The sequence below is a fragment of the Sander vitreus genome, unplaced genomic scaffold (genome assembly GCF_031162955.1).
Source record: "Sander vitreus isolate 19-12246 unplaced genomic scaffold, sanVit1 ctg234_0, whole genome shotgun sequence".
In the NCBI taxonomy this organism is placed as follows: domain Eukaryota; kingdom Metazoa; phylum Chordata; class Actinopteri; order Perciformes; family Percidae; genus Sander; species Sander vitreus.
In genome coordinates this window covers 95,001-120,000 of record NW_027595412.1, presented here as the reverse complement: position 1 = coordinate 120,000, position 25,000 = coordinate 95,001, and the positions used below count along the sequence as shown (strand labels likewise).

General features: G+C 45.9%; 4 protein-coding genes across 7 annotated transcripts in view; 2 read left to right on the top strand and 2 right to left on the bottom strand.

The window, feature by feature from the left end:
• Positions 1–2,268, top strand: part of tbc1d9b (TBC1 domain family member 9b) — a 34,431-nt gene extending 32,163 nt beyond the window's left edge. For 3 of the 4 annotated variants that reach the window (XM_078244412.1, XM_078244411.1, XM_078244410.1), the window contains one exon: positions 297–2,268. In XM_078244412.1, the coding sequence (XP_078100538.1) occupies positions 297–1,055 (759 nt within the window). In that variant the 3' untranslated portion in view covers positions 1,056–2,268. Of the gene's footprint in view, positions 1–141; positions 226–296 lie in introns of those variants that run through there. The other variant, XM_078244413.1, reaches the window with a different exon arrangement.
• A 3,557-nt stretch (positions 2,269–5,825) lies between these two features.
• Positions 5,826–12,444, top strand: mrnip (MRN complex interacting protein). Its single transcript, XM_078244422.1, has 8 exons — positions 5,826–5,910; positions 6,326–6,567; positions 7,602–7,661; positions 9,242–9,348; positions 9,442–9,475; positions 10,001–10,119; positions 11,273–11,330; positions 11,645–12,444. Exons 2-8 carry the CDS (start codon positions 6,508–6,510, stop codon positions 12,239–12,241), a joined length of 1,035 nt encoding a protein of 344 aa, XP_078100548.1. The 5' UTR covers positions 5,826–5,910; positions 6,326–6,507; the 3' UTR covers positions 12,242–12,444.
• Positions 12,445–12,919: 475 nt separating this feature from the next.
• Positions 12,920–18,694, bottom strand: sqstm1 (sequestosome 1). Its single transcript, XM_078244421.1, has 8 exons — positions 18,255–18,694; positions 16,907–17,002; positions 16,527–16,810; positions 16,182–16,338; positions 15,968–16,036; positions 14,968–15,137; positions 14,634–14,796; positions 12,920–13,272 (listed from the first exon to the last, which is right to left on the bottom strand). Exons 1-8 carry the CDS (start codon positions 18,418–18,420, stop codon positions 13,121–13,123), a joined length of 1,257 nt encoding a protein of 418 aa, XP_078100547.1. The 5' UTR covers positions 18,421–18,694; the 3' UTR covers positions 12,920–13,120.
• Positions 18,695–20,996: 2,302 nt separating this feature from the next.
• Positions 20,997–25,000, bottom strand: part of rnf4 (ring finger protein 4) — an 8,121-nt gene continuing 4,117 nt past the window's right edge. The window contains exons 5-8 of the mRNA XM_078244435.1: positions 23,980–23,992; positions 23,788–23,905; positions 23,533–23,584; positions 20,997–21,408 (exon numbers count right to left, since the gene is read on the bottom strand). Coding sequence (XP_078100561.1) covers positions 21,259–21,408; positions 23,533–23,584; positions 23,788–23,905; positions 23,980–23,992 — 333 coding nt within the window. The 3' untranslated portion in view covers positions 20,997–21,258. The remainder of the gene's footprint in view (positions 21,409–23,532; positions 23,585–23,787; positions 23,906–23,979; positions 23,993–25,000) is intronic.

Sequence of the window (25,000 nt, the reverse complement as noted above, 5' to 3'; positions counted from 1 at the left end):
AAGCATATATAAGGAGAATAGAATTGGTCCAAGCACTGAGCCTTGAGGAACGCCATGGTTAACTTTAGTGTACCTGGAGGAGGTCTCCCTCTAACCTGTCTGTCTGTAACCTGTCTGTCTGTAACCTGTCTGCCTATCTAGGAGCAGTTCATCGAGCTGTGTAAGACCCTGTATAACCTGTCTCTCTCTCTGACATGTCTGTCTCTCTGACTTGTCTGTCTGTCTAGGAGCAGTTCATCAAGCTGTGTAAGACCCTGTATAACCTGTCTGTCTCTCTGACCTGTCTGTCTGTCTAGGAGCAGTTCATCGAGCTGTGTAAGACCCTGTATAACATGTTCAGTGAGGAGCGAGAGGAGCAGCAGCTGTACCACGCCATCGCCACCGTGGCCAGCCTGCTGCTGCGCATCGGCGAGGTCGGCAAGAAGTTCAACAACGGGGGGGGCAGGAAGACGGAGGCTGCTCAGGCTCCTCCCACCGCATATCAAGCTCCGCCCACCACAGTTCAGGCTCCGCCCACCACATATCTGACTCCGCCCACTGACACGCAGTCCCCACCCCTGGTCGACCCTCAGACAACTCCCCCGGCCGACCCTGAGGCTCCGCCCCCTGGTCCTAAGGCCCCACCCCCTGTCAACCTTGAGGCCCCGCCCCCTGTCGACCCTGAGGCTCCGCCCCCTGATGCTCTCTGCCGGGCGCTGGCCGAGGCCCAGCTGGAGCCGGCTGCAGCGCAGACGTCAGACGAGGAGGCGCGAGACGACGGCTCGGTGTCGTCCTACTCGGTGGTAAGCGCCGGCTCGCTGGCGTGCGAGGACATCGCCGACGACATGGTGCTGGTGGGCGGCGGCCAGCAGAGGCCCGGCAGCGGGCTGGATGCTGATTGGTCGATCAGCTTTGAGCAGGTGCTGGCCTCGCTGCTGACGGAGCCCCCGCTCGTCGACTACTTCGAGAAAAAGACAGACGTATGTGACAAGATGGCCGCCTGCAAGGCCAAGAGGGCGGTACAGCGGCAGATAAGCTCTGCCTCCGAACAGGAAATCACCCAGCATTCCACCTGAGTCACTTAACTGTCTGTCTGCCTGTCTCACTGTCTGTCTCTCTCACCTGTCTGCCTGTCTTCTCATCTGTTGTCTGTCTCACCTGTCTGTCTGTCTGCCTGCCTGCCTGTCTGTCTGTTTGTCTGTGTCTGTCTTTCTCACCTGTCTGTCTGCCTGCCTTTCTGTCTGTCTCACCTGCCTGTCTGTCTGTCTCACCTGCCTGTCTGTCTTCCTGTCTGTCTGTCTTTCTCACCTGTCTGTCTGCCTGTCTCACCACCAAGTATCTAAAGGAGTTGTTTTTAAATCAAGTTGAACCAACTGAAACTAAATGATTTCTCTATAATCAAATCATTTCTTTAAGTCCTAAAACTTTCTTATGAAACAAGTTAAAGAAACGAGAAAGTTTCTGAGACAAACTGTTTTAGTTTTAACGTTTAAACCATCAAATCACACGACGACGAAGAGGAGAGAAATATTCAACGGACGCAGTCAGAAGTTATCCCGAGAGAATAAAACAAACTCTAGTGTTAAAACCTTTACTTTACCTTCTGTACAGATCCCATATATTAAGAGAAATATTAACTGTATATTAATAAATCATCATGTCATGTTTTCTGTTCACAGCTGAAGGCTTTTATTTTGAAGCCTCATGTGTTCACAGCTGAAGGCTTTTATTTTGAAGCCTCATGTGTTCACAGCTGAAGTCTTTTATTTTGAAGCCTTGTCTGTTAGAAAGGCTTAAGTCTTTTATTTTGAAGCCTTGTTTTTTTGTTTGAGCTGCCTGTTTCTGATGACATCACTCCTGTTTACTTCCTTTTGAAGCGATGATGTCAGAGGACATTTCAGTGTTTTTATTCACCAAAACTGCTTTTTAAAACCCATCAGTTATTGATCAGTTATTGATCAGTTATTAATTAGTTATTGATCAGTTACTGTCCAGTTATTGACCAGTTATTGACCAGTTATTGATCAGTTATTGACCAGTTATTGACCAGTTATTGATCAGTTATTGATCAGTTACTGTCCAGTTATTGACCAGTTATTGACCAGTTATTGATCAGTTATTGATCAGTTACTGTCCAGTTATTGACCAGTTATTGATCAGTTACTGTCCAGTTATTGACCAGTTATTGATCAGTTATTGATCAGTTACTGTCCAGTTATTGACCAGTTATTGATCATTTATTGATTATTGTTGTATTCTGTCGTCTAATAAATACTTTCTTCTTCTGTGCTCTCGTGTTTGTTGACTTCCCTTTCAGTCTCTGGTATTAATCTGAACTATATATTATTTACTGTATTTTTAATAACCGTCCTGTTCCTTACGTACTTCTCTTATAACCCTGAAGGACATGTATCCTCCTTTTATATACACTCAAACAATCCTCAAACCTCTTTATGTATTATTCAGAAGGACATTTCATCAGCAGCATCAAACCATATATATATATATATATATATATATATATATATATATATATATATATATATATATATATATTAGGGCTGTCAATCGATTAAAAAATGTAATCTAATTAATTACATTCTCTGTGATTAATTAATCTAAATTCATCTCATACATAATTAACGGTGCCTGAACCGAAACTTTTTAAGAAAGTAAAAAAAGAAAAGAAATAAAAAGGTATAAACAACAGTTGGTGACATTAAAGAACGGCTTGTTTATTGCTAAGGCCATATGGTCAACATTAAATGATTAATAATAATGTATAACAATAACAATAACTTATTTCACTAGTAAACTGCTGTTGAACGACAAAAACAACAACCAGATGGAAAAGGACATTTAACAATAACTTCAAATGTCTGTGTATTTGAGCTTGAGTATAGTGTTAACTAGCTAGCGGTAGGCTAACGTTAGCTGCTGTCGAGTATAGTGTTAACTAGCTAGTGGTAGGCTAACGTTAGCTGCTGTCGAGTATAGTGTTAACTAGCTAGTGGTAGGCTAACGTTAGCTGCTGTCGAGTATAGTGTTAACTAGCTAGCGGTAGGCTAACGTTAGCTGCTGTCGAGTATAGTGTTAACTAGCTAGCGGTAGGCTAACGTTTGCTGCTGTCGAGTATAGTGTTAACTAGCTAGCGGTAGGCTAACGTTAGCTGCTGTTGAGTATAGTGTTAACTAGCTAGCGGTAGGCTAACGTTAGCTGCTGTTGAGTATTGTGTTAACTAGCTAGCGGTAGGCTAACGTTAGCTGCTGTCGAGTATAGTGTTAACCAGCTAGCGGTAGGCTAACGTTAGCTGCTGTCGAGTATAGTGTTAACCAGCTAGCGGTAGGCTAACGTTAGCTGCTGTCGAGTATAGTGTTAACCAGCTAGCGGTAGGCTAACGTTAGCTGCTGTCGAGTATAGTGTTAACCAGCTAGCGGTAGGCTAACGTTAGCTGCTGTCGAGTATAGTGTTAACTAGCGTCACATGCAGTGGGGTTTGTGTTTCCTGTAACGTCTGTTTCAGAGCAGCAGAGAGAAGAGCAGACATATCAGTGGAACCAGATTTTCGTCTGTATGAAACGTCAATATATATTCATCTGCGTTCATTTTTTTAACGCGTTATTTTTTCTCAGATTAATTAATCGAAATGAACGCATTATTTTGACAGCCCTAATATATATGTATATATATGTATATATATGTATATGTATATATATGTATATATAATGGAGCACCAGGTCCCGTGTCTCTGGACGGAGACCAGTGAAGTCACTTTTCCGGTGATGGCTGAGCGTTACTGAGGTTGTGTAACAATGGTCGTCAGGGGGACAGAGGCGAAATGTTGAATTTCCTTTGGAAAATAAATCAGAACATTGTCTTCAGGCTTTGGTGTACACATTTACAGCATCTGCACAGGCAAAATATAAAGAATGCATTGCGTTACATAGGCTACGTGTACTACGTCAATATCCCATTGTACACTATCAGTGCTGGCTAGCAAGAGAGGCACGCCAGACAGAATGTCAACACACATGGAACGACAGCTAAGTAACGTTCGGGAATACTCCCTTAACATAGGCTGATGTGTGATGACATCAGATAAGACAACTATTATACAGTAAGGTTGTGCTGCTGTTGAAATGACATTCACATTTTGGATTTTAAATATATATATTATATATATAGAGATATAATTTTTTCATATTTATTTATTTTTCTTCTTGTCATTTATTGTGCATGCTACCTTATATTTACCAGTTGTTATTTGACCTTAATAAAATGGAGATATGTCATGCATGAGATTGGTACCATAGGGTAACCTAAAATCTAAATGGAGCTATCAGCAACATTGGTTTGCATTAAGTTAGCAAACACTAGCCTGTCATGTTAGCCTAGTCTGTTAACATGAATATTTGCAAGCCTCCAAGTTTGGTAGCAAATCTATGCATGGTTCCATGGTAAACCAGAGTTATTGCATTAGTTATGTTTTCCAGATTCTTGTCATTTATTGTACATGCTACCTTATATTTATCAGTTTTCAGCTCAGCAACCTCAGTTTTGCATATTCTAAGCTGGCCGTAAACCCCCATTTGGCTGCTACTTTCCCAGTTCTAGCAAACGCTAGCTAATCTATTAACGTGAATATTTGCAAGCCTCTAAGCCCAGACATCACACTTTAAATCCTACCTGCAGCCTCTCACCATCCACTTATTTAACTGCTGTCACATCCCTGGACATGTTATCTCCTTTTCCCTCTTTCTTTTTCTATTTTCAGCCCCAACAGCTGTTTTGCTTTGATCTTTTTCTTTTTCCATACTACTCTACTTCACTACTCGTACCTGCTCACTCAGCGCTCACGGGCCCATCCGCTCCCTCTATGTCAACATTCTATGTCAACATTCTATGTCAACATTCTATATCAACATTCTATGTCAACATTCTATGTCAACATTCTATGTCAACATTCTATGTCAACATTCTATGTCAACATTCTATGATGAATCTTATGAGACAGGGCTCCTACTCTAGCCTGTTAGTCCTCTACAATGTTATATAATAACATTGAGGAAATGCAGAAATGATTTAGAAACGCACAACAGCAGCTGCATACTATTGGAAATAACAATAACAAAAAGAATTACTATATTTTTTATTTTTTTATTTTTTTTACCATCGCTTTGGCGCCCCCCATGGTGCTGCGCCCCTATGCGCCGCATATAGCGCATACCCACTTTTTGCGCCACTGGCTGTTGTCTCAGACATATACCGAAACTATACTGAGATTAAACATACACACATGATAGACACAGAGTAATACTGCTTCCAATGTATGGACGTGACTAGCGAGTTTACGGCTAGCCACGTTAGCCTCAGTATGCAGAAACTCACGGTCAAAAAGAAACATTAACAAACTTTCTGTCACACCTTCCAGCTTCTCTGATCGGGTCGGGATGTAACGCGAGACTACACGCAGCAGATCTGCAGTACACCAAATGACCAAGGGTGGATCCATTCACAACTATTAAACAAGGCTGTTCATTTTTGGCGAAAATCACATATAACAATACACTACATTTTTAACTCTGTTACACTTGAAGACGTAGATGTGACGTGAGCAACCTGTCTGAAAGTTGGAAGTCTTCTGGTAGCTGTGCCAAGAGAAATCTCAATCATTCCCAATCTAGCAGAGACGGAGAGCGTAGGTATATGTAAGGAGATAACATAGACACAGGCTCATTATTGATCACTAAAATGATAGTTAACATTAGTCATTACACTTAAACAGCTGATGGAAGTCCAAACTGCCTGAGAGCTTCTCCTGTACTATACGGTAACTCCTCTACTATGAGACAGGAAGTCTCGTGGTTATGACCCAATCGTTAGCCTATTGTTATAAAAACGTCTGCTACGGAGCCATAACGTGAGCTACAAGGTAATGGAGCCTTTTATACATTGTCGTGTTTCTTTAGAAATAAACAACGGACAAATAGAGTCTTTAAACTCTTCAGATGTAAAGGTATTCTCTGTCAAAGTGACGTCAGAATGAATGGCAGTCAATGGGATGCTAACGGGATGCTAACGGGAGGTGATGGCTTGGTAGCATCAAAATGGCGTCATAGAAGCTACGCTATTTTATAGTACTCACACATGACATGTTATTATATAGTACTCACACATGACGTGGTATTATATAGTACTCACACGACGTGGTATTGTATAGTACTCACACATGACGTGGTATTATATAGTACTCACACGATGTGTTATTGTATAGTACTCAAACATGACGTGTTATTGTATAGTACTCAAACATGACGTGTTATAATATAGTACTCACGCGCCACCAGGTGGCGGTAATGCTGCTGTCCACCGGCCGATCGGAGGAGCTCGGCTCGGCTCGGCTCGGCTCGGCTCGGAGACAACACACACTGCCGCTGTGACGCAGCCTTGGAGAGAGTCAGACGCGGGGAAATTCAACCGGAGGATCAGATGAAAACAGAGCCGGGTTATCTCTGCTCTGGTCGGCAGCATGGTTCAGGAGTTTCACGTTGTAAGGTGTTTCAGCTGTCAGAGCTTCCAGGTTCACCAGGTAACACACACGCACACAGCTACTAACATGGAAGCTACAGGCTAACACTGGAGATACTAACAGGGAAGCTACAGGCTAACACTGCAGATACTAACATGGAAGCTACAGGCTAACACTGGAGATACTAACATGGAAGCTACAGGCTAACACTGGAGATACTAACATGGAAGCTACAGGCTAACACTGGAGATACTAACATGGAAGCTACAGGCTAACACTGGAGATACTAACATGGAAGCTACAGGCTAACACTGGAAATACTAACATGGAAGCTACAGGCTAACACTACAGATACTAACATGGAAGCCACAGGCTAACACTGAAGTCAGTAGTTAACCCTGTGTCTGTAGTTAACCCTGTGTCTGTAGTTAACCCTGTATCTGTAGTTAACCCTGTGTCTGTAGTTAACTCTGTGTCGTGTCTGTAGTTAACTCTGTTGTATTGTGTCTGTAGTTAACCCTGTTGTATCTGTAGTTAACCCTGTTGTATCTGTAGTTAACCCTGTGTCTGTAGTTAACCCTGTGTCGTGTCTGTAGTTAACTCTGTGTCGTGTCTGTAGTTAACCCTGTGTTGTATCTGTAGTTAACCCTGTTGTATCTGTAGTTAACCCTGTGTCTAGTTAACCCTGTGTTGTGTCTGTAGTTAACCCTGTGTCTAGTTAACCCTGTGTCGTATCTGTAGTTAACCCTGTGTCTAGTTAACCCTGTGTCTGTAGTTAACCCTGTGTCGTCTGTAGTTAACCGTGTGTTGTCTGTAGTTAACCCTGTGTTGTCTGTAGTTAACCCTGTGTTGTATCTGTAGTTAACCCTGTGTTGTCTGTAGTTAACCGTGTGTTGTCTGTAGTTAACCCTGTGTTGTCTGTAGTTAACCCTGTGTTGTCTGTAGTTAACCCTGTGTCGTCTGTAGTTAACCCTGTGGGTCTGTAGTTAACCCTGTGTCGTCTGTAGTTAACCCTGTGTTGTCTGTAGTTAACCCTGTGGTGTCTGTAGTTAACCCTGTGGTGTCTGTAGTTAACCCTGTGTTGTGTCTGTCAGGTGAAAAAAGTGAACAGGTGGAGCTGTAAACTGTGTGGAGAGAAACAGTCGCTGAAGAAGGTCAGAACATAACCCTTACTCTCTCTACCTGTCTCTCTCTACCTGTCTGTCTGTCTCCCTCATCTCTCGTCCCTCTCTCTCTCACCTCTCCCTTTCCCTCTCTGCTCTCTCGTCTGTCTGTCTCCCTCTTCCCTCTCTCTCTCTCCCTCTCTCTCTCTCTCCCCCTGTCTCGTCTGTCTCTCATCCTCTCTCTCTCCCTCTCCCTTCCCGCTCTCTGCTCTCGCTCTCGCTCGCCCCTTCTCCCTCTCTCTCTCTCCCTCTCTCTCTCCCTTCTCTCTGCTCTCTCCCTCCCTTCTCCCTCTCCTTCCCCTCCCTCTCTCTCTCCCTCCCTCCCTCCCTCTCCCTGTCTCTCTCTACCTCTCTCTCTCTCTGTCTGTCTGTCCCTCCCTCTCTCTCTGTCTGTCTGTCTGTCCCTCCCTCTCCCTCTCTCTCCCTCTCTCTCTTTCTCTCTCCCTGTCTCTCTCCCTCTCCCTTCCCCTCTCTCGCCTTCCCTCCCTCTCCCCCTGTCTCTCTCCTCCCTCTCTCTCTCTCTCCCTCTCCCTCTCTCTCTCTCTCTCTCTCCCTGCTCTCTCTCTCTCTCCCTCCCTCCTCCCTCTCCCTGTCCCTCCTCCTCTCTCTCCCTCCCTCCCTCTCTCTCCCTCTCCCCTTCCCTCTCGCTCTCTCTCCCTCCCTCCCTCCCTCTCCCTGTATAAAATATGTATATGTATAAAAGGCTCCATTACCTTGTAGCTCACGTTATGGCTCCGTAGCAGACGTTTTTATAACAATAGGCTAACGATTGGGTCATAACCACGAGACTTCCTGTCTCATAGTAGAGGAGTTACCGTATAGTACAGGAGAAGCTCTCAGGCAGTTTGGACTTCCATCAGCTGTTTAAGTGTAATGACTAATGTTAACTATCATTTTAGTGATCAATAATGAGCCTGTGTCTATGTTATCTCCTTACATATACCTACGCTCTCCGTCTCTGCTAGATTGGGAATGATTGAGATTTCTCTTGGCACAGCTACCAGAAGACTTCCAACTTTCAGACAGGTTGCTCACGTCACATCTACGTCTTCAAGCTCAGTTGGAGGCTGCTCAGTAACGCTCAGCCATCACCGGGAAAGAGACGTCACTGGTCTCCGTCCAGAGACACGGGGTCTGCTGCTCCAGTTTATATAGGTCTATGGGACTAACTAGTACCAGAGAGGAGGACTAAGACAGAGACACGGGGTCTGCTGGTCCAGTTTATATAGGTCTATGGGACTAACTAGTACCAGAGAAAGAGGACTAAGACAGAGACACGGGGTCTGCTGGTCCAGTTTATATAGGTCTATGGGACTAACTAGTACCAGAGAAAGAGGACTAAGACAGAGACACGGGGTCTGCTGCTCCGTTATATATAGGTCTATGGGAGCTAGCTGCCTTCCCTGCCGTCTGCTCGGTGTGTCTGGGCCTTCACAGAGAGCTCTGTCTGCTTTTAGTTTCACAGATTTGATGCAACATTTAACCGTTTTTTGCCGCTCGCGTTAATCTCAGACTGATCAACTTTACTGATCAGCCGTCACGCTGTGTGCTGCGTTCTGATTGGTTGACAGGAGTTTGGGCGGGGCTCCGGGGCCGACTGCAGACGTCATGTCCAGAAACTCAACGCCATGAGAGGAGCCGTGATGGAGAAGCAGGAGCACAACACCTGGTCGCTATGGTAACCAGCCTGGCTGTCCCACAATGCACTGCAGTGGTTTCACACCAAATATCATAAATATGATCTCACCTGTCGCTGATTTCCTGTTCACAGTAAACAAGAAGAAGAAGAAGAAGAACACGAGCAGGTAAACACACACACACACACACACACACACACACACACACACACACACACACACACACACACGTTTGTCTCACTATCTTTGTGGGGACCCGTCATTGACATAATGCATTCCCTAGCCCCTTACCCTAACCATCACCACTAAATGCCTAACCTAAACCCTTACCCTCACCCTAACCAGAACCTCATTCTAACCCTAATCCTAAAACAGACTTTTTAACCTTGGGTTTTCCAGCATTTTGGCCCCACAAAACTGTCGGGACCCCACAAGTATACTGGACTCCTGGTTTTTGGACCCCATGAATATAGTAAAACAAACGCACACACACACACACACACACACACACACACACACACACACACGTACACAGTTTGGCCCATGTCTCATCCACTAACATAGAGGAGGCGGAGCTTATGACCTATACTGCAGCCAGATGTTAATGATAACTACTTAATGAACACGGGCGGTAGTTAACTACCTAATGAAGTGTGTAAGACTCAGGAAACTGCTCCTCTCTGAGCGTCTCAGGAGACTCTGGGGAGCCGCTGGACCAAATACCTGGACCCACCTGAGGAGGCGGAGCCAGAGGACGGGGAGAATGTTTTGATGGACAGGCAGCATCTCCATGGCAACAACACAGCTGACAGGTAACCGTCTGAAAAGGACGTAGCAGGGTGTAGCAGGGCATAGCATGACGTAGCAGGGCGTAGCAGGACGTAGCAGGGCGTAGCAGGACGTAGCAGGGCGTAGCAGGACGTAGCAGGGCGTAGCAGGACGTAGCAGGGCGTAGCATGACGTAGCAGGGCGTAGCAGGGCGTAGCAGGGCGTAGCAGGGCAGTAGCATGGCGTAGCAGGGCGTAGCAGGGCGAGCAGGGACGTAGCAGGGCGTAGCAGGACGAGCAGGACGAGCAGGGCGAGCAGGACGAGCAGGGCGTAGCAGGACAGCAGTAGCAGGACGTAGCAGGGACGTAGCAGCGAGCAGGGCGTAGCAGGGCGAGCAGGGACGTAGCAGGGCAGTAGCAGGGACGTAGCAGGGCGTAGCAGGGCGTAGCAGGACGTAGCAGGGCGTAGCAGGGCGTAGCAGGACGTAGCAGGACGTAGCAGGGCATAGCAGGACGTAGCAGGGCGTAGCAGGGCATAGCATGACGTAGCAGGGCGTAGCAGGACGTAGCAGGGCATAGCATGACGTAGCAGGGCGTAGCAGGGCGTAGCAAGACGTAGCAGGGAGTGCAGCAGGACCATGGTGACAGCTGCAACCTTGATTTAGGGGCCACCCTAATCCAGGGAAAGCTGCTGGGTGATAAAACAACATAAGGACTCCGGGGAGTAAGCTCCCCAGAGCTAGGTTAGTAACATTTCTGGGACAAGGAGGCACACAGATGGAAAGAGAGGAGAGGAGCTCAGTGTGTCGGAGGAAGTCCCCCGAGAGCTGGTCCAAGACTAGAACAGCAGAACTAACTAAGAGCTGCAGAGAGAGGGCGGGGATTCTTAGGATGTTAAATTCAATCCTGGATTTTACAGGAAGCCAGTGCAGAGCAGCTAGGACAGCAGAGATATGGTCTCTTCTCTCAGTTCTCGTCAGAACACGCGCTGCAGCATTCGGGATCAGCTGGAGAGTCCTAAGGGACTTATTTGAGCATCCTGACAGTGAGGAATTACAGTAGTAAGTCTTGGATACCGTTGGAAAGCCTGTTTAGTTCCCTTCAGATGCTGCCCCATCTGTAAGGAACAGGCATTTGTGGGATGAGCAGCTAAGATATGAATCCAGGAAGCTGATTTTAAATGTGTGTGTTCTGACAGGAAGAGGAAGAGGAGAGGAGAGACAGATGGAGGACGGAGCAGCTTCTCACCTGAACAGGTAAGCTTTAACGTACGCCATCAACACTTTGACAGCCTCTGCTGGAATACCCCAAACATGTTGAGAAAAGACACAACAGAGGTAGTACCTGGACTTTTTCAACATACTATACTATGACTTTGTACTTTTTCAACATACTATACTATGACTTTGTACTTTTTCAACATACTATACTATGACTTTGTACTTTTTCAACATAGTATACTATGACTTTGTACTTTTTCAACATACTATACTATGACTTTGTACTTTTTCAACATACTATACTATGACTTTTTATGAAATATATACAATCTGATTTGTATTTTCTGCAGTCAAACTGGTCTAGGACAACCTCAGCCGAAACCACCAGTTCTCCCAGTCCCAGTCTGAACCGGCCCAGTCTGAACCGGCCCAGTCTGAACCGGCCCAGTCCCAGTCTGAACCGGGCCACTCCTCCCAGTATGAGTTCTGGACCAGCCAGCAGGTGGTCTTGTTTCCTCAGTAGTTCTGAGCGTCAGAGGGAGGGGGCGGAGCCTCCTGTCAATGGGAGGAGTCAGGCAGTGGGCGGAGCTGCCTCTCTGCCCTGTAATGATGTCATCACCCAGTGGGCAGAGCCTCCTGTCGGTGGGAGGAGTCAGGCAGTGGGCGGAGCTGCCTCTCTGCCCTGTAATGATGTCATCACCCAGTGGGCAGAGCCTCCTGTCGGTGGGAGGAGTCAGGCAGTGGGCGGAGCTGCCTCTCTGCCCTGTAATGATGTCATCACCCAGTGGGCAGAGCCTCCTGTCGGTGGGAGGAGTCAGGCAGTGGGCGGAGCTGCCCCACTGCCCTATAATGATGTCATCAGCCAGGCCCTGCCCCTCCCCCGGCCCCTCCTTCCTGTTTCCTCCATGTTTGAGAGCGGCGAGGATTTCAGCTTCGACGACTTTTAGAGAAACTGAATCAGTGATTTCAAATGTTATCAGTTAACCAACCAATCCATCACATCAAAATATAATATATATTCAACGTTTGTCTCAAAAAACACATACTGTATCTGTACTTTACTGTGTAGTTTATATTCCTACTGTTCTTTCAAAATAAAACGTATATATTTGTGCTCTACGCTTTCAAAATAAAGTACATGTTGACCACAGATTCAGTTCATGTTTTGATGGTTCAAAATAACACAAAGCAGCCGCGTGTCTGTCAAAAAACTCAGTTATAGTATAGTATGTCATAGTATAGTATGTCATAGTATGACATAGTATAGTATATCATAGTATGACATAGTATGTCATAGTATAGTTTGTCATAGTATGACAAAGTATAGTATGTCGAAAACTCATAAAAAGTGAAACCTTCTGATTGTTTTTTCTGCAGGGTTGGTCTGTGACAACCTCAGCCAAACTCAACAGGTCCAGTCTGAACCAGACCAGGTCCAGTCTGAACCAGTCCTGTAATGATGTCATCACACAGGCCCCGCCCCTCCCCATAAAGTTTGTTTTGTGCCGTTTCTTCCATAATAAAACACATAACTGTATTTTGTATCTGTTCTTTCAGAATAAAGTACACATGTTGTATATTCGTGCTGTTGTCTTTCAGAATAAAGTACACATGTTGACCACAGATTCAGTTCATGTTTTTATTGTTCAGATTAACATGTTGAATAAATGATGACGTTAATAATAAAAAGATATTAAAGCAGTAGAAACAATCATAGAGACAAAGTAATGACTGATTATTGATTATAAAGATATATGAGATTACAGTGTAAATCACTTCCTGGTGTTAGATGCTGTTGGATTGGTTAAGTGTAGACGATGACATCATCAGGGCTGGTGTGGGCGGGGCCGTATGGCGTCCAGCGCAGCGCCGATGTCGAAGTCTTTGGCCTGAAGGAGACGAGTCAGCCAGCCGCCTTCGTCGGTGAAACCCATCGACAGCATGAGAGACAGAGACTCCACCAGGCGGGGGTCCGCCTCTGGGGGGGGGGGGCAGAGGTCAGAGGTCAAAGGCAGGAAATCAAACGGGCAAACACTCAATCGTTAATTCAGTTAGAAAAAGGACAAAATAACGTCAGAAACGGAAAGTTTAAAGTGCTCATATTCTGCTCATCTACAGGTTCATAAATATATTTAGACGTATCAGAACAGGTTTACATGGTTTAATTATCCAAAAACACCATATTTTAGTTGTTCTGCTCATTGCTGCAGCTCCTCTTTTCACCCTGTGTTCAGGTCTCTGTTTTAGCTACAGAGTGAGACCTCTCACTGCTAGTAGCTAGGTAAGGACTACATGAGCTAGCTAGGTAAGGACTACATGCTCAGTAGCTAGGTAAGGACTACATGCTCAGTAGCTAGGTAAGGACTACATGCTCAGTAGCTAGGTAAGGACTACACGCTCAGTAGCTAGGTAAGGACTACACGCTCAGTAGCTAGGTAAGGACTACTAACCAGTCAGAAGCAGAGTATGAGGGCGTGCCCTGACAGTACCTAGGTAAGGACTACATGAGCTAGCTAGGTAAGGACTACGTGCTCAGTAGCTAGGTAAGGACTACATGCTCAGTAGCTAGGTAAGGACTACTAGCCAGTCAGAAGCAGAGTATGAGGGCCCTGACAGTACCTAGGTAAGGACTACTAGCCAGTCAGAAGCAGAGTATGAGGGCCCTGACAGTACCTAGGTAAGGACTACTAGCCAGTCAGAAGGAGAGTATGAGGGCGTGTCCTGACAGTACCTAGGTAAGGACTACTAGCCAGTCAGAAGCAGAGTATGAGGGCCCTGACAGTACCTAGGTAAGGACTACTAGCCAGTCAGAAGGAGAGTATGAGGGCCCTGACAGTACCTAGGTAAGGACTACTAGCCAGTCAGAAGGAGAGTATGAGGGCCCTGACAGTACCTAGGTAAGGACTACTAGCCAGTCAGAAGCAGAGTATGAGGGTGTGCCCTGACAGTACCTAGGTAAGGACTACTAGCCAGTCAGAAGGAGAGTATGAGGGCCCTGACAGTACCTAGGTAAGGACTACTAGCCAGTCAGAAGCAGAGTATGAAGGGAGTATGAGTATGTTAGTCCAGACCTGAAGTTATCCACGTGGGTCTCAGACCTAAATATTGTAAATTGGCTCAATAGCGCCCCCCTACAACATTTAAAAGAAGTAGCCCCTGCAGTGTGTTTCACCTAGACATATGAGATCTGGTATGAATATGTATCATGTCCAAACTTACAAAAAAGCCTCTTGGAGCCAAACCCTAAACCCAACTGCTCTATTAATATTAATGTGCAAATGATGGATGATTTGGACCTTGATTGACTTCAGACAGGAAGGAAGTCTGGGCTGGTGTTACCTTGGGGCAGGTGGGGGTACACAGCCGCCTCCCTGAGGCCTGTTGGCCCGGACGGGGGACCCTGGTCCTGGTCCTGGTCTCTGAGGGACTGCAGCTCTCCGGTGGACGGGTCGACCTCTTTGGGGCTCAGGTGAGTCCACTCCTCCTCTGAGTCTCCCCGCACCTGAGAAACACAGACAGGTATATACTGTAATACTACTACCTGAGAAACACAGACAGGTATATACTGTAAAAATACTACCTGAGAAACACAGACAGGTATGTACTGTAATACTACTACCTGAGAAACACAGACAGTTATAAACACACACACAGCTGATGAACATGAACTGACCTTTGACCCCTCACTGTTGGCTCCTCCCTCAGCATTGGCTCCGCCCTCATTGCTGGCTCCGTGCTCATTGCTGGCTCCGCCCCCATCTCCCTTCACCCCCCCACTCTGAGAGGGAGGGGTCACCTTGGTCATCTTGCCCTCGTGTTCCACATCGATGTCCACGTCGATACCTGCACACACACACACGACATCACTTCCTGTTCAAACCCAACTCCTCCTCAGCAGCAAACAGAAACTCTTCTGCTTTTACTTTGAAAAGACGCTCCATGTTTCTCTGCTCTGTATCACAGCCTGTCACCTGCATACGCTGTCAATAATAATAATAATGATAATAATATTAATAATGATAATAATAATAATGATAATAATATTAATAATAATAATGATAATAATGATAATAATAATAATAATGGAAATAATAATAATAATAATAATAATGGAAATAATAATAATGATAATAATAATGGAAATAACAATAATAATAATGATAATAACAATAAATAATAATGATAACAATAATAATAATAATGGAAATAATATTAATAATGATAATAATAATGATAATAATATTAATAATAATAATAATAATAATAATAATAATGATAATAATGATAATAACAATAAATAATAATGATAATAATAATCTGCTGTTTTATAACTGAGTTATTCTCCAGATTATAATCTGCTGCTTTTCACTACAACACGTCATGTTTGTAACATTATTATTTCTTATGTATATTTTGGTGTCAGAGATGTTGTGTGTATTTGTGTGTATTTGTGTGTATTGTGTGTATTTGTGTGTAGATTTGTATGTCCTTTATTTCCACTCATAGCACTTTGTAAACTATTGTTTTTACAAATAAAGTTATGATCAGCCAATCAGAAGCGAGGTGTGTAAACAGTTTCAGTTTAAAGAACCGTTGAGCTGCCGAGCTGAACTCTCCTAACAGCCAATCAGAAACCTGCGCTGATCTCAGGTGTTAACGGTGACATCACTCACCCAGTGGGCTCAGCATGGCGGCCACGCCCTCGCCGATGTTCTTCAGGAAGTCCACGTTGGCCTCGGATGCTGCGGGGGGGGGCAGAGGATCACATCAGAGTCAAACCCAATCTGGGGAGGTGTCTACAGTCTCAGTGCTGATCCAGAACAAAACCTGCAGACCTTACAGTGCCCCTAATGGCTGCTGATTAGTAATCTGATTACAAACACTGACCAGAAGGGGCGCTGCAGTCCGCAGTGGGCCTGGAGGGTCCATCCTGGTCTTGGTCCTGGTCCTGATCCTGGTTCTGGTTCTGGTTCAGGTTCTGGTTCAGGGTCTGGTTCCACATGCAGTGTCTCATCCTCTTCATCCACTTCCCCCGAGGAAACCACTGCACACACAGAACGAACAGACAGAACAGACAGACAGACAGACAGACAGACAGACAGACACACAGACAGAACACACAGACAGATATTTATTTAATAGGCACATTTGAGGACCTGTTCTGTTTCATACGGAGACTCCACGCTGTGTTGTTGATTAATGAATGAATGAATGAATGATGGATGAATATACCTGCAGTGGGTGCCAGATGGGCAGCAGGGCGTGCTCGGTGTGCGTGCCGCTGGCCTGGCAGGCCGAGCAGAGGTCGTAGTTCGGACACACCGAACACTTGAAGCGAGTTCCCACCACGGGGCCCTCGCAGCCGTCACAGGTGACATCACCGTGCAGGGGGGGCGGGGCCATGTGAGGGGGGGCCATGTGAGGGGGGGGGGGCATCGGGGCTCCAGGAGGGGGGTGGCCGAAGGTGAAGGGAGGGAAGGCGTGAAGAGGGAAGTCTCTGCGGTTCTCCTTCTTCTCTGAAAGATTCAACAAACTTTATTAAAAACAAACAGTTACAGATGAGACAGCTGACTCATGTTACAGCTAACAGCTAAGCTAACAGCTAAGCTAACCTTTGATGTAGAGACGGAAGGTGGCGTCCTTCATACAGGCCAGACCCATCATCAGCTCATCATCAGAGGAGAAGGCCACAAGGTCTCCATCTTCATCTGGAAGACACACACACACACACACACACACACACACACACACACACACACACACACACACACACACACACACACACACACACACAGAGAGAGAGAGACACACACACACACACACACAGAGAGAGAGAGAGACACACACACAGAGAGACACACACACACAGAGACACACACAGAGAGAGACACACAGAGAGAGACACACACACACAGAGACACACACACAGAGAGAGAGAGACACACACACACACACACACAGAGAGAGACACACACACACACAGACACAAAACATCAATAATGTTTCTCAGAGGTTGTTTATAATATGACCTTTGATTCAGATAAAGAAAGCCTCGGGGTAGAAAGCTCAGGAAGAGGAGGGACAGGCAGGCAGACAGACAGACAGGCAGGCAGACAGACAGACAGGCAGGCAGACAGACAGGCAGGCAGACAGACAGGAAGTACATGTTCCCGATCAGCAACACATTATGTCAACATGCAGAAAACACTAAGTTACATCTTAACACATATTAACTCATATAAACAGGTGAGACAGACAGAGAGAGAGAGACAGGCAGACAGGTGAGACAGGCAGAGAGACAGACAGCGAGAGACAGAGAGACAGACAGGTAGAGAGACAGAATTTGTTTATCTCTAGAGTCTTTAATACTGTTTCCTCCCCTGCTGCTGTAACACTGAGTTATATATTAATGCAGTATGCTATGTATCTTACCTCTGTAGTAGTTGTATATTAATGCAGTATGCTATGTATCTTACCTCTGTAGTAGTTGTATATTAATGCAGTATGCTATGTATCTTACCTCTGTAGTAGTTGTATATTAATGCAGTATGCTATGTATCTTACCTCTGTAGTAGTTATATATTAATGCAGTATGCTATGTATCTTACCTCTGTAGTAGTTATATATTAATGCAGTATGCTATGTATCTTACCTCTGTAGTAGTTATATATTAATGCAGTATGTTATGTATCTTACCTCTGTAGTAGTTGTATATTAATGCAGTATGCTATGTATCTTACCTCTGTAGTAGTTATATATTAATGCAGTATGCTATGTATCTTACCTCTGTAGTCGTTGTATATTAATACAGTATGCTATGTATCTTACCTCTGTAGTAGTTGTATATTAATGCAGTATGCTATGTATCTTACCTCTGTAGTAGTTATATATTAATGCAGTATGCTATGTATCTTACCTCTGTAGTAGTTATATATTAATGCAGTATGCTATGTATCTTACCTCTGTAGTACATGTTGAAGCAGTTCTTCATGTTGTTAAACACACTCGCAGTTTTCTTGCTCAGGTACTCGAAGCTGGAGGAAACTTCCTGATCCACCGCGAACCTCCGGACCTCTTTCACCGCCTCGTCTTTCCCCATCAGGTAGGCCTTGACCGTCACCGCCATGCTCCCACTGGACCAGACTCCGGGCACTTTAACAAGCTCCAGTACCGGGGAAACTGTAGACTCTGAGCGGACACACACTGGACCAGACTCCGGGCAGAAAACTCGCACTTTAACAAGCTCCAGTACCGGGGAAACTGTAGACTCTGAGCGGACACACACTGGACCAGACTCCGGGCAGAAAACACGCACTTTAAGAGACTTTCGGACTCTGAAACTCTGAGGAACTTTGTGACGCAGCTTTTAATCCTCTCACCTTTATGTTTACTTCCGTGATCGACGTCAGGCGGAGTCTCAGGAAAATAAACATTGCCGCGGCCCCTCATTGGTCCGCTGACAGTGTCCCGCCTAGACGACCAATGAGAGGCCGAAGTATGACAGAGCACTTTCCAATGAGGGAATTCCCCCGGAGTCACGTGACCAACAGGTTTAACAAGAATAGCGTTCAGATTGAACAAAAACAACGTGACGTCAACGCATTTATATAAAGAGTTTAAAAACATTTTATATTCACAAACACGTTTTACTAATTTACTACTCGTTAACTTTTCTCATAGAACATAATATAGTATATATAGTATAGTATATATAGTATGACATAATATATATATTATCATTTTTAAAAACCAAATTATTAAACTTCTGGAAACAGCAGAGCTTTCCCCCGATTCCTCTTCCTGAAGGATTTTATATGATTATACTGTATGCTATATTATACTATATGTACTTTATTTCACTAAATTATTTTAATTTGTACTTTTTTATATATTTATAATTTATATATTTTTTATATAAAAATCTGGTATTTCCCCCTCATTCCCCCTGCTCCTCTCCTCTCATTCCCCCTGCTCATTCCCTCTGCTCCTCTCATTCCCTCTGCTCATTCCCTCTGCTCCTCTCCTCTCATTCCCCCTGCTCATTCCCTCTGCTCCTCTCCTCTCATTCCCTCTGCTCCTCTCATTCCCTCTGCTCCTCTCATTCCCCCTGCTCCTCTCCTCTCATTTCCCCTGCTCCTCTCCTCTCATTCCCCCTGCTCCTCTCATTCCCCCTGCTCCTCTCATTCCCCCTGCTCTAGCAATCTAAATGATTGCTAAGTGAAGCTGGGTCAATAAAGTTTATCTGAACTTCAGTTTGTGTTTCTGAGCTGAGATTTTGTTTCCAGAAGCTGCTCATGTGTGACATCATCCTGTGTGAATGGTGTGGACGTGCAGCGGCCAATCAGCAGCAGAGTTAGTGTCAGGTGATGCTGAGTCATTGTCCTGTGACTGAGTGCTGTGACTCACAGTCAAAAGATCAAAACAGCAGAAAGTAAAATGTAATTCTGACCTGGTGAAATCCCCAAACCCACCAGACTCCATGTAAATAATCAGGACTTTTATCATGGTAAAACACACTTCATTCAAAGTGGACAGAAACTAAATAAAACTACCAAAAGCCGTCTTGGTTCATCTTTCCACTGTTCCAACAATCACCACTCTGGTTTGGTTGAAATAAACCCTTAATTCACCCATTTACATGTGGAGATATGCTGGTTCTATACACGCTAAAAGTCCTGATTATTTACATGGAGTCTGGTGGAGATATGCTGGCTCTATACACGCTAAAAGTCCTGATTATTTACATGGAGTCTGGTGATGGGGATTTTGGGGCATATGGGAGCTTCTCCAGAGAGATAATACGGGACAGGATACCTTAAATTAAAATAAGTGTTGAACCCCAGAAGGGGAAATGGCTGAGGCATGTCTTGGAGTGTGATAACAAAAGGTGTAACTCCCACGTCAGACGTCCCAGAATGCATCACTGGTTGTAGAGGTGTCACTCAGGAGCCAGTTTATCCGGCTGTACTGGAGTAAATGTACTTAGTTACTTCACCAACGGTCTCCGTTTGGAGCCGTTGACACGGCAACACAACCACGCAGATTCAGAACCAAAACACCAGAGCAGGGGGAATGAGAGGGGGGAAAACACCAGAATGAGAGGGGGGAAACGCCAGAGCAGGGGGAATGAGAGGGGGGGAAACGCCCAGAGCAGGGGGAATGAGAGGGGGGAAACACCCAGAGCAGGGGGAATGAGAGGGGGGACGCCCCCAGAGCAGGGGGAATGAGAGGAAATGTAGCAGTGGAGGTGTAGCCTGCGTTATTTCCACGGCGCCAAAATGAACCATGAGAGACGAGTGGCGAGACCTCCCACTGAGACGGTCTGCTGAGTTCTTCTCAAATCCCCAAATTAATACCAACATGGTACAGGGTTAACTAACTAACAGGGGACAGGGTTAGCTAACTAACAGGGGACAGGGTTAGCTAACTAACAGGGGACAGGGTTAACAAACTAAGAGGGTTAACTAACTAACAGGGGACAGGGTTAACTAACTAACAGGGTTAACTAACTAACAGGGTACAGAGTTAACTAACTAACAGGGGACAGGGTTAACTAACTAACAGGGTTAACTAACTAACAGGGTACAGAGTTAACTAACTAACAGGGGACAGGGTTAACTAACAGGGTTAACTAACTAACAGGGTTAACTAACAGGGGACTCTGGGCTCGGTGAGGAGAAGAACAACTCTTAACAGAACTCATTTCCTCCTGAACGTTTTATTCTTCACAACAAAACTAAAAACACAAAAGAGACAAAAAACCTGAAGAATTAACGGAGAATATCAAATATACTCAAATATAATATCAACAATATTTATCAATTAACAATCTTTAAATGAAAGCAGCTCACAGAGACACCTGGCAGCAGTGTGACATCACGCTGACGGCAGCGCGAGGTCATCAGACGGCAGCGCGACGTCATCAGACGGCAGCGCGACGTCATCAGACGGCAGCACGACGTCATCAGACGTAGAGCGGGTGGTACTGGCGGGGGGTCAGCCTCTTCCTGCAGCTGGGGCAGCTGTGAGACGTCTTCAGAGCGTCTCGCAGACACACGCTGCAGAACACGTGACCACACCTGGTGGAGACCACCAACCGACCGCTCTCCATGATCTGGGGAAGGAACACACAGCCAATCAGAACGCAGGATCCTCCCCACTGTCAAACAGCCAGCAGCCAATCAGAAGGCAGGATCCTCCCCGCTGTCAAACAGCCTATCACAACACAGGGTTCTCCCCGCCAGTGGTTAATCTGCTGAGTCATGTTAGCAGTCTATGGGTACAGGGTTAGTTAGCTGAAAGTTGCTGAGTCATTAACAGTCTATGGGTACAGGGCAAGCCCCCAGGAAGAGCGTCAAGTCTAAAAGCCACCATGGGCTTAGTGGATAACGGTGGTACTGCAGCCCATGGCCCAGAAAGACTTTTCACAGAGACTTTGCGTGGCGAAAGAAACGTCTATATTTCAGCGGATAATTAGTTTCTGGGTATATCAACTAACCAGCCCGAACAAGTAAAGGGTCCTTGTTTAAAACATCACGTTTTTAACATTCACTAGAAGCAAATCCAGAATTATTAAATTTGGCATGATGATAGCGCATAGTGGACGCGAGCAGAGCCGCGGGACTGCGCCTACCCGCTCACATGCCTGTTCTCCCGAGCTCATGTAGCTAGCTGTAATAACGGATATAGCTAATGGCTGTAATTCACCATGTGTTGTATTAATACGTCCATGGTATTATCTTATGAAGTTATGATACATCAGAGGGATGTATGTATGCTGTAAAGCCTGTTAGCTACATGGATGTAACGTCATTAGCGTTTCCCAAACTGGTGGGCTATCGGCTAGCTAGCTAGTTGCTAACATCAGGGGTAGCTAGCATGGCTGTATTAAGATCTATAGCTACATAGCTAGCTATATGCCTACATAACGTTACTACAGACAGTGATTACATGGCCTTGGTTCTCTCTTATGATACATCCGAGGGCCGTATGCTGTAAAGCTCGTAACGTGGATGAAGGATGAAGCCATGATGAGCTCTGTTCACCAAACTGCAGGCTAACTGCTAGCGCTAGTTAGTAGCTAGCTAGCTAGCTAGCTAGCTAGTAGCACGACATAATGATTAAATCTCCTTGGTCGTCTAAATACATCTATCGTTTATTTAGCTAAGCATGTAAACGATCGGGAACAACGAAAACACAATGTTTAACGTTAGTGAATATTTTAGACAATGAAAACGGCGAGTTCATGAGTTCGCCACTTGTACGAGAGAGGAGCTCATGAACGCGCATGTTGCTACTGGTTGCTACGACAACACAAACAAATTGTTGCTAGTGCGCATGCCCATCGTGAGCCAACCAGCGTCATGGGCCAACAATGAGGAACATCCGAGCTCCATGTTTGCTTTATGCGCTTTTGAGCACTCTCATTGGACCGTACGGGGCTGCACTCTCATTGGACCGTACGGGGCTTCACTCTCATTGGACCGTACAGGGCTTCACTCTCATTGGACCGTGCGGGGCTGCACTCTCATTGGACCGTACGGGGCTGCACTCTCATTGGACCGTACGGGGCTTCACTCTCATTGGACCGTACAGGGCTTCACTCTCATTGGACCGTATGGGGCTTCCCGCCGAACACGGGATCCAGTTCTCTTAATACATCCATGGTACAGGGTCAGTTAGCTGAAAGTTGCTGAGTCATACTAACAGTCTATGGGTACAGGGTCAGTTAGCTGAAAGTTGCTGAGTCATACTAACAGTCTATGGGTACAGGGTCAGTTAGTATGACTCAGCAACTTTCAGCTAACAGTCTATGGGTACAGGGTCAGTTAGCTGAGTCATACTAACAGTCTATGGGTACAGGGTCAGTTAGCTGAAAGTTGCTGAGTCATACTAACAGTCTGCTCTGATAGGATCTTGAGTTTTATAAACTGGCCAATAGACAGAGGGACGGCTTCACTTCACAACCAAATAAACAAACGTCGCTGATTTGCGTTTTTTTCTGTTTCGGATTAACAGATATGTTCGTAAACTTAAACGGGAAAGCTTTTTCTACGGATTCTCTTCTTACAGTGCAGGATTCTCCCGCAGTAAAACAGCCAGCAGCCAATCAAAAGGCAGGATTCTCCCGCAGTAAAACAGCCAGCAGCCAATCAGAAGGCAGGATTCTCCCGCAGTAAAACAGCCAGCATCCAATCAGAAGGCAGGATTCTCCCGGCTGTGTCTGTTTGAGTCTCACCTCTGAGTACGAGTCCAGACAGACGGGACAGCTGATCGTCCCCGGAGTCGACCTGAAACACACACATACAGCAGGGATCAGTCCAACACCTGGAACACACACACACACACACACACACACACACAGCAGGGATCAGTCTAACACCTGGAACACACACATACAGCAGGGATCAGTCCAACACCTGGAAAACACACACACACACGGGACCAGTCTATCACCTGGCTGTGTTTAGAGATAAAGGGATCAGTCTATCACCTGGAGGAGCCGTTGGTCTGTGCCGATGACATCACGGCGGCATTGAGCGCGGGGGGCGTGGCCTCGTCTTCATCGCTGCTGACGACGTAGCTCTCGGCGGCCAGGCCCGTCTGAGGACCTGAAGGAAAACACCCAGACTGCTCAAACACGCCTCTAACAAAACTTTAAACGTGTCGACAGGACAACCGTTACCTTCATCCACCAGCTGATCGTCACCGCAGCAGAAGAAGAAACCGAAGAAAAAGAAACCGTGGTCAGTTTTCTCGTCAACAAATCTCTAAAAGTCAGTGTGTTTCCATGGCAACAGTTATCTACCTCCGGTACAGTAGGTGGCGCTCTGCCAACGCTGACCTATCCCATCATTACACCGAGCGCCACGACATCAGTGACGTCACAGCGTTCCCGCCAGCTGACGACCTGATTGGTTGTTGTAACTTTAACGGTAAGAGTCTCCCAGGGCCGGGGACAAATCGCCAGCTAGCTAACTTCCTTAGCGTTAGCCAGCTAGCTAACTTCCTTAACGTTAGCCAGCTAGCTAACTTTGCTAACGTTAGCCAGCTAGCTAACTTCGCTTAACGTTAGCCAGCTAGCTAACTTCCTTAGCGTTAGCCAGCTAGCTAACTTCCTTAGCGTTAGCCAGCTAGCTAACTTCCTTAGCGTTAGCCAGCTAGCTAACTTCCTTAGCGTTAGCCAGTGGCTGCGGCTTGGTCGGTCAGTTATACCCGAGAGGGTTAGTCTCTCTCCACAGAGCTGCTCATAGACAGTCTAACCCTAACGCCATAGTCAGTATAACCTGGACCAGCAGACCCCGTGTCTCTGTCTTAGTCCTCCTCTCTGGTACTAGTTAGTCCCATAGACCTATATAACCTGGACCAGCAGACCCCGTGTCTCTGTCTTAGTCCTCCTCTCTGGTACTAGTTAGTCCCATAGACCTATATAACCTGGACCAGCAGACCCCGTGTCTCTGTCTTAGTCCTCCTCTCTGGTACTAGTTAGTCCCATAGACCTATATATCCTGGACCAGCAGACCCCGTGTCTCTGTCTTAGTCCTCCTCTCTGGTACTAGTTAGTCCCATAGACCTATATAAACTGGAGCAGCAGACCCCGTGTCTCTGGACGGAGACCAGTGACGTCTCTTTCCCGGTGATGGCTGAGCGTTACTGAGCAGCCTCCAACTGAGCTTGAAGACGTAGATGTGACGTGAGCAACCTGT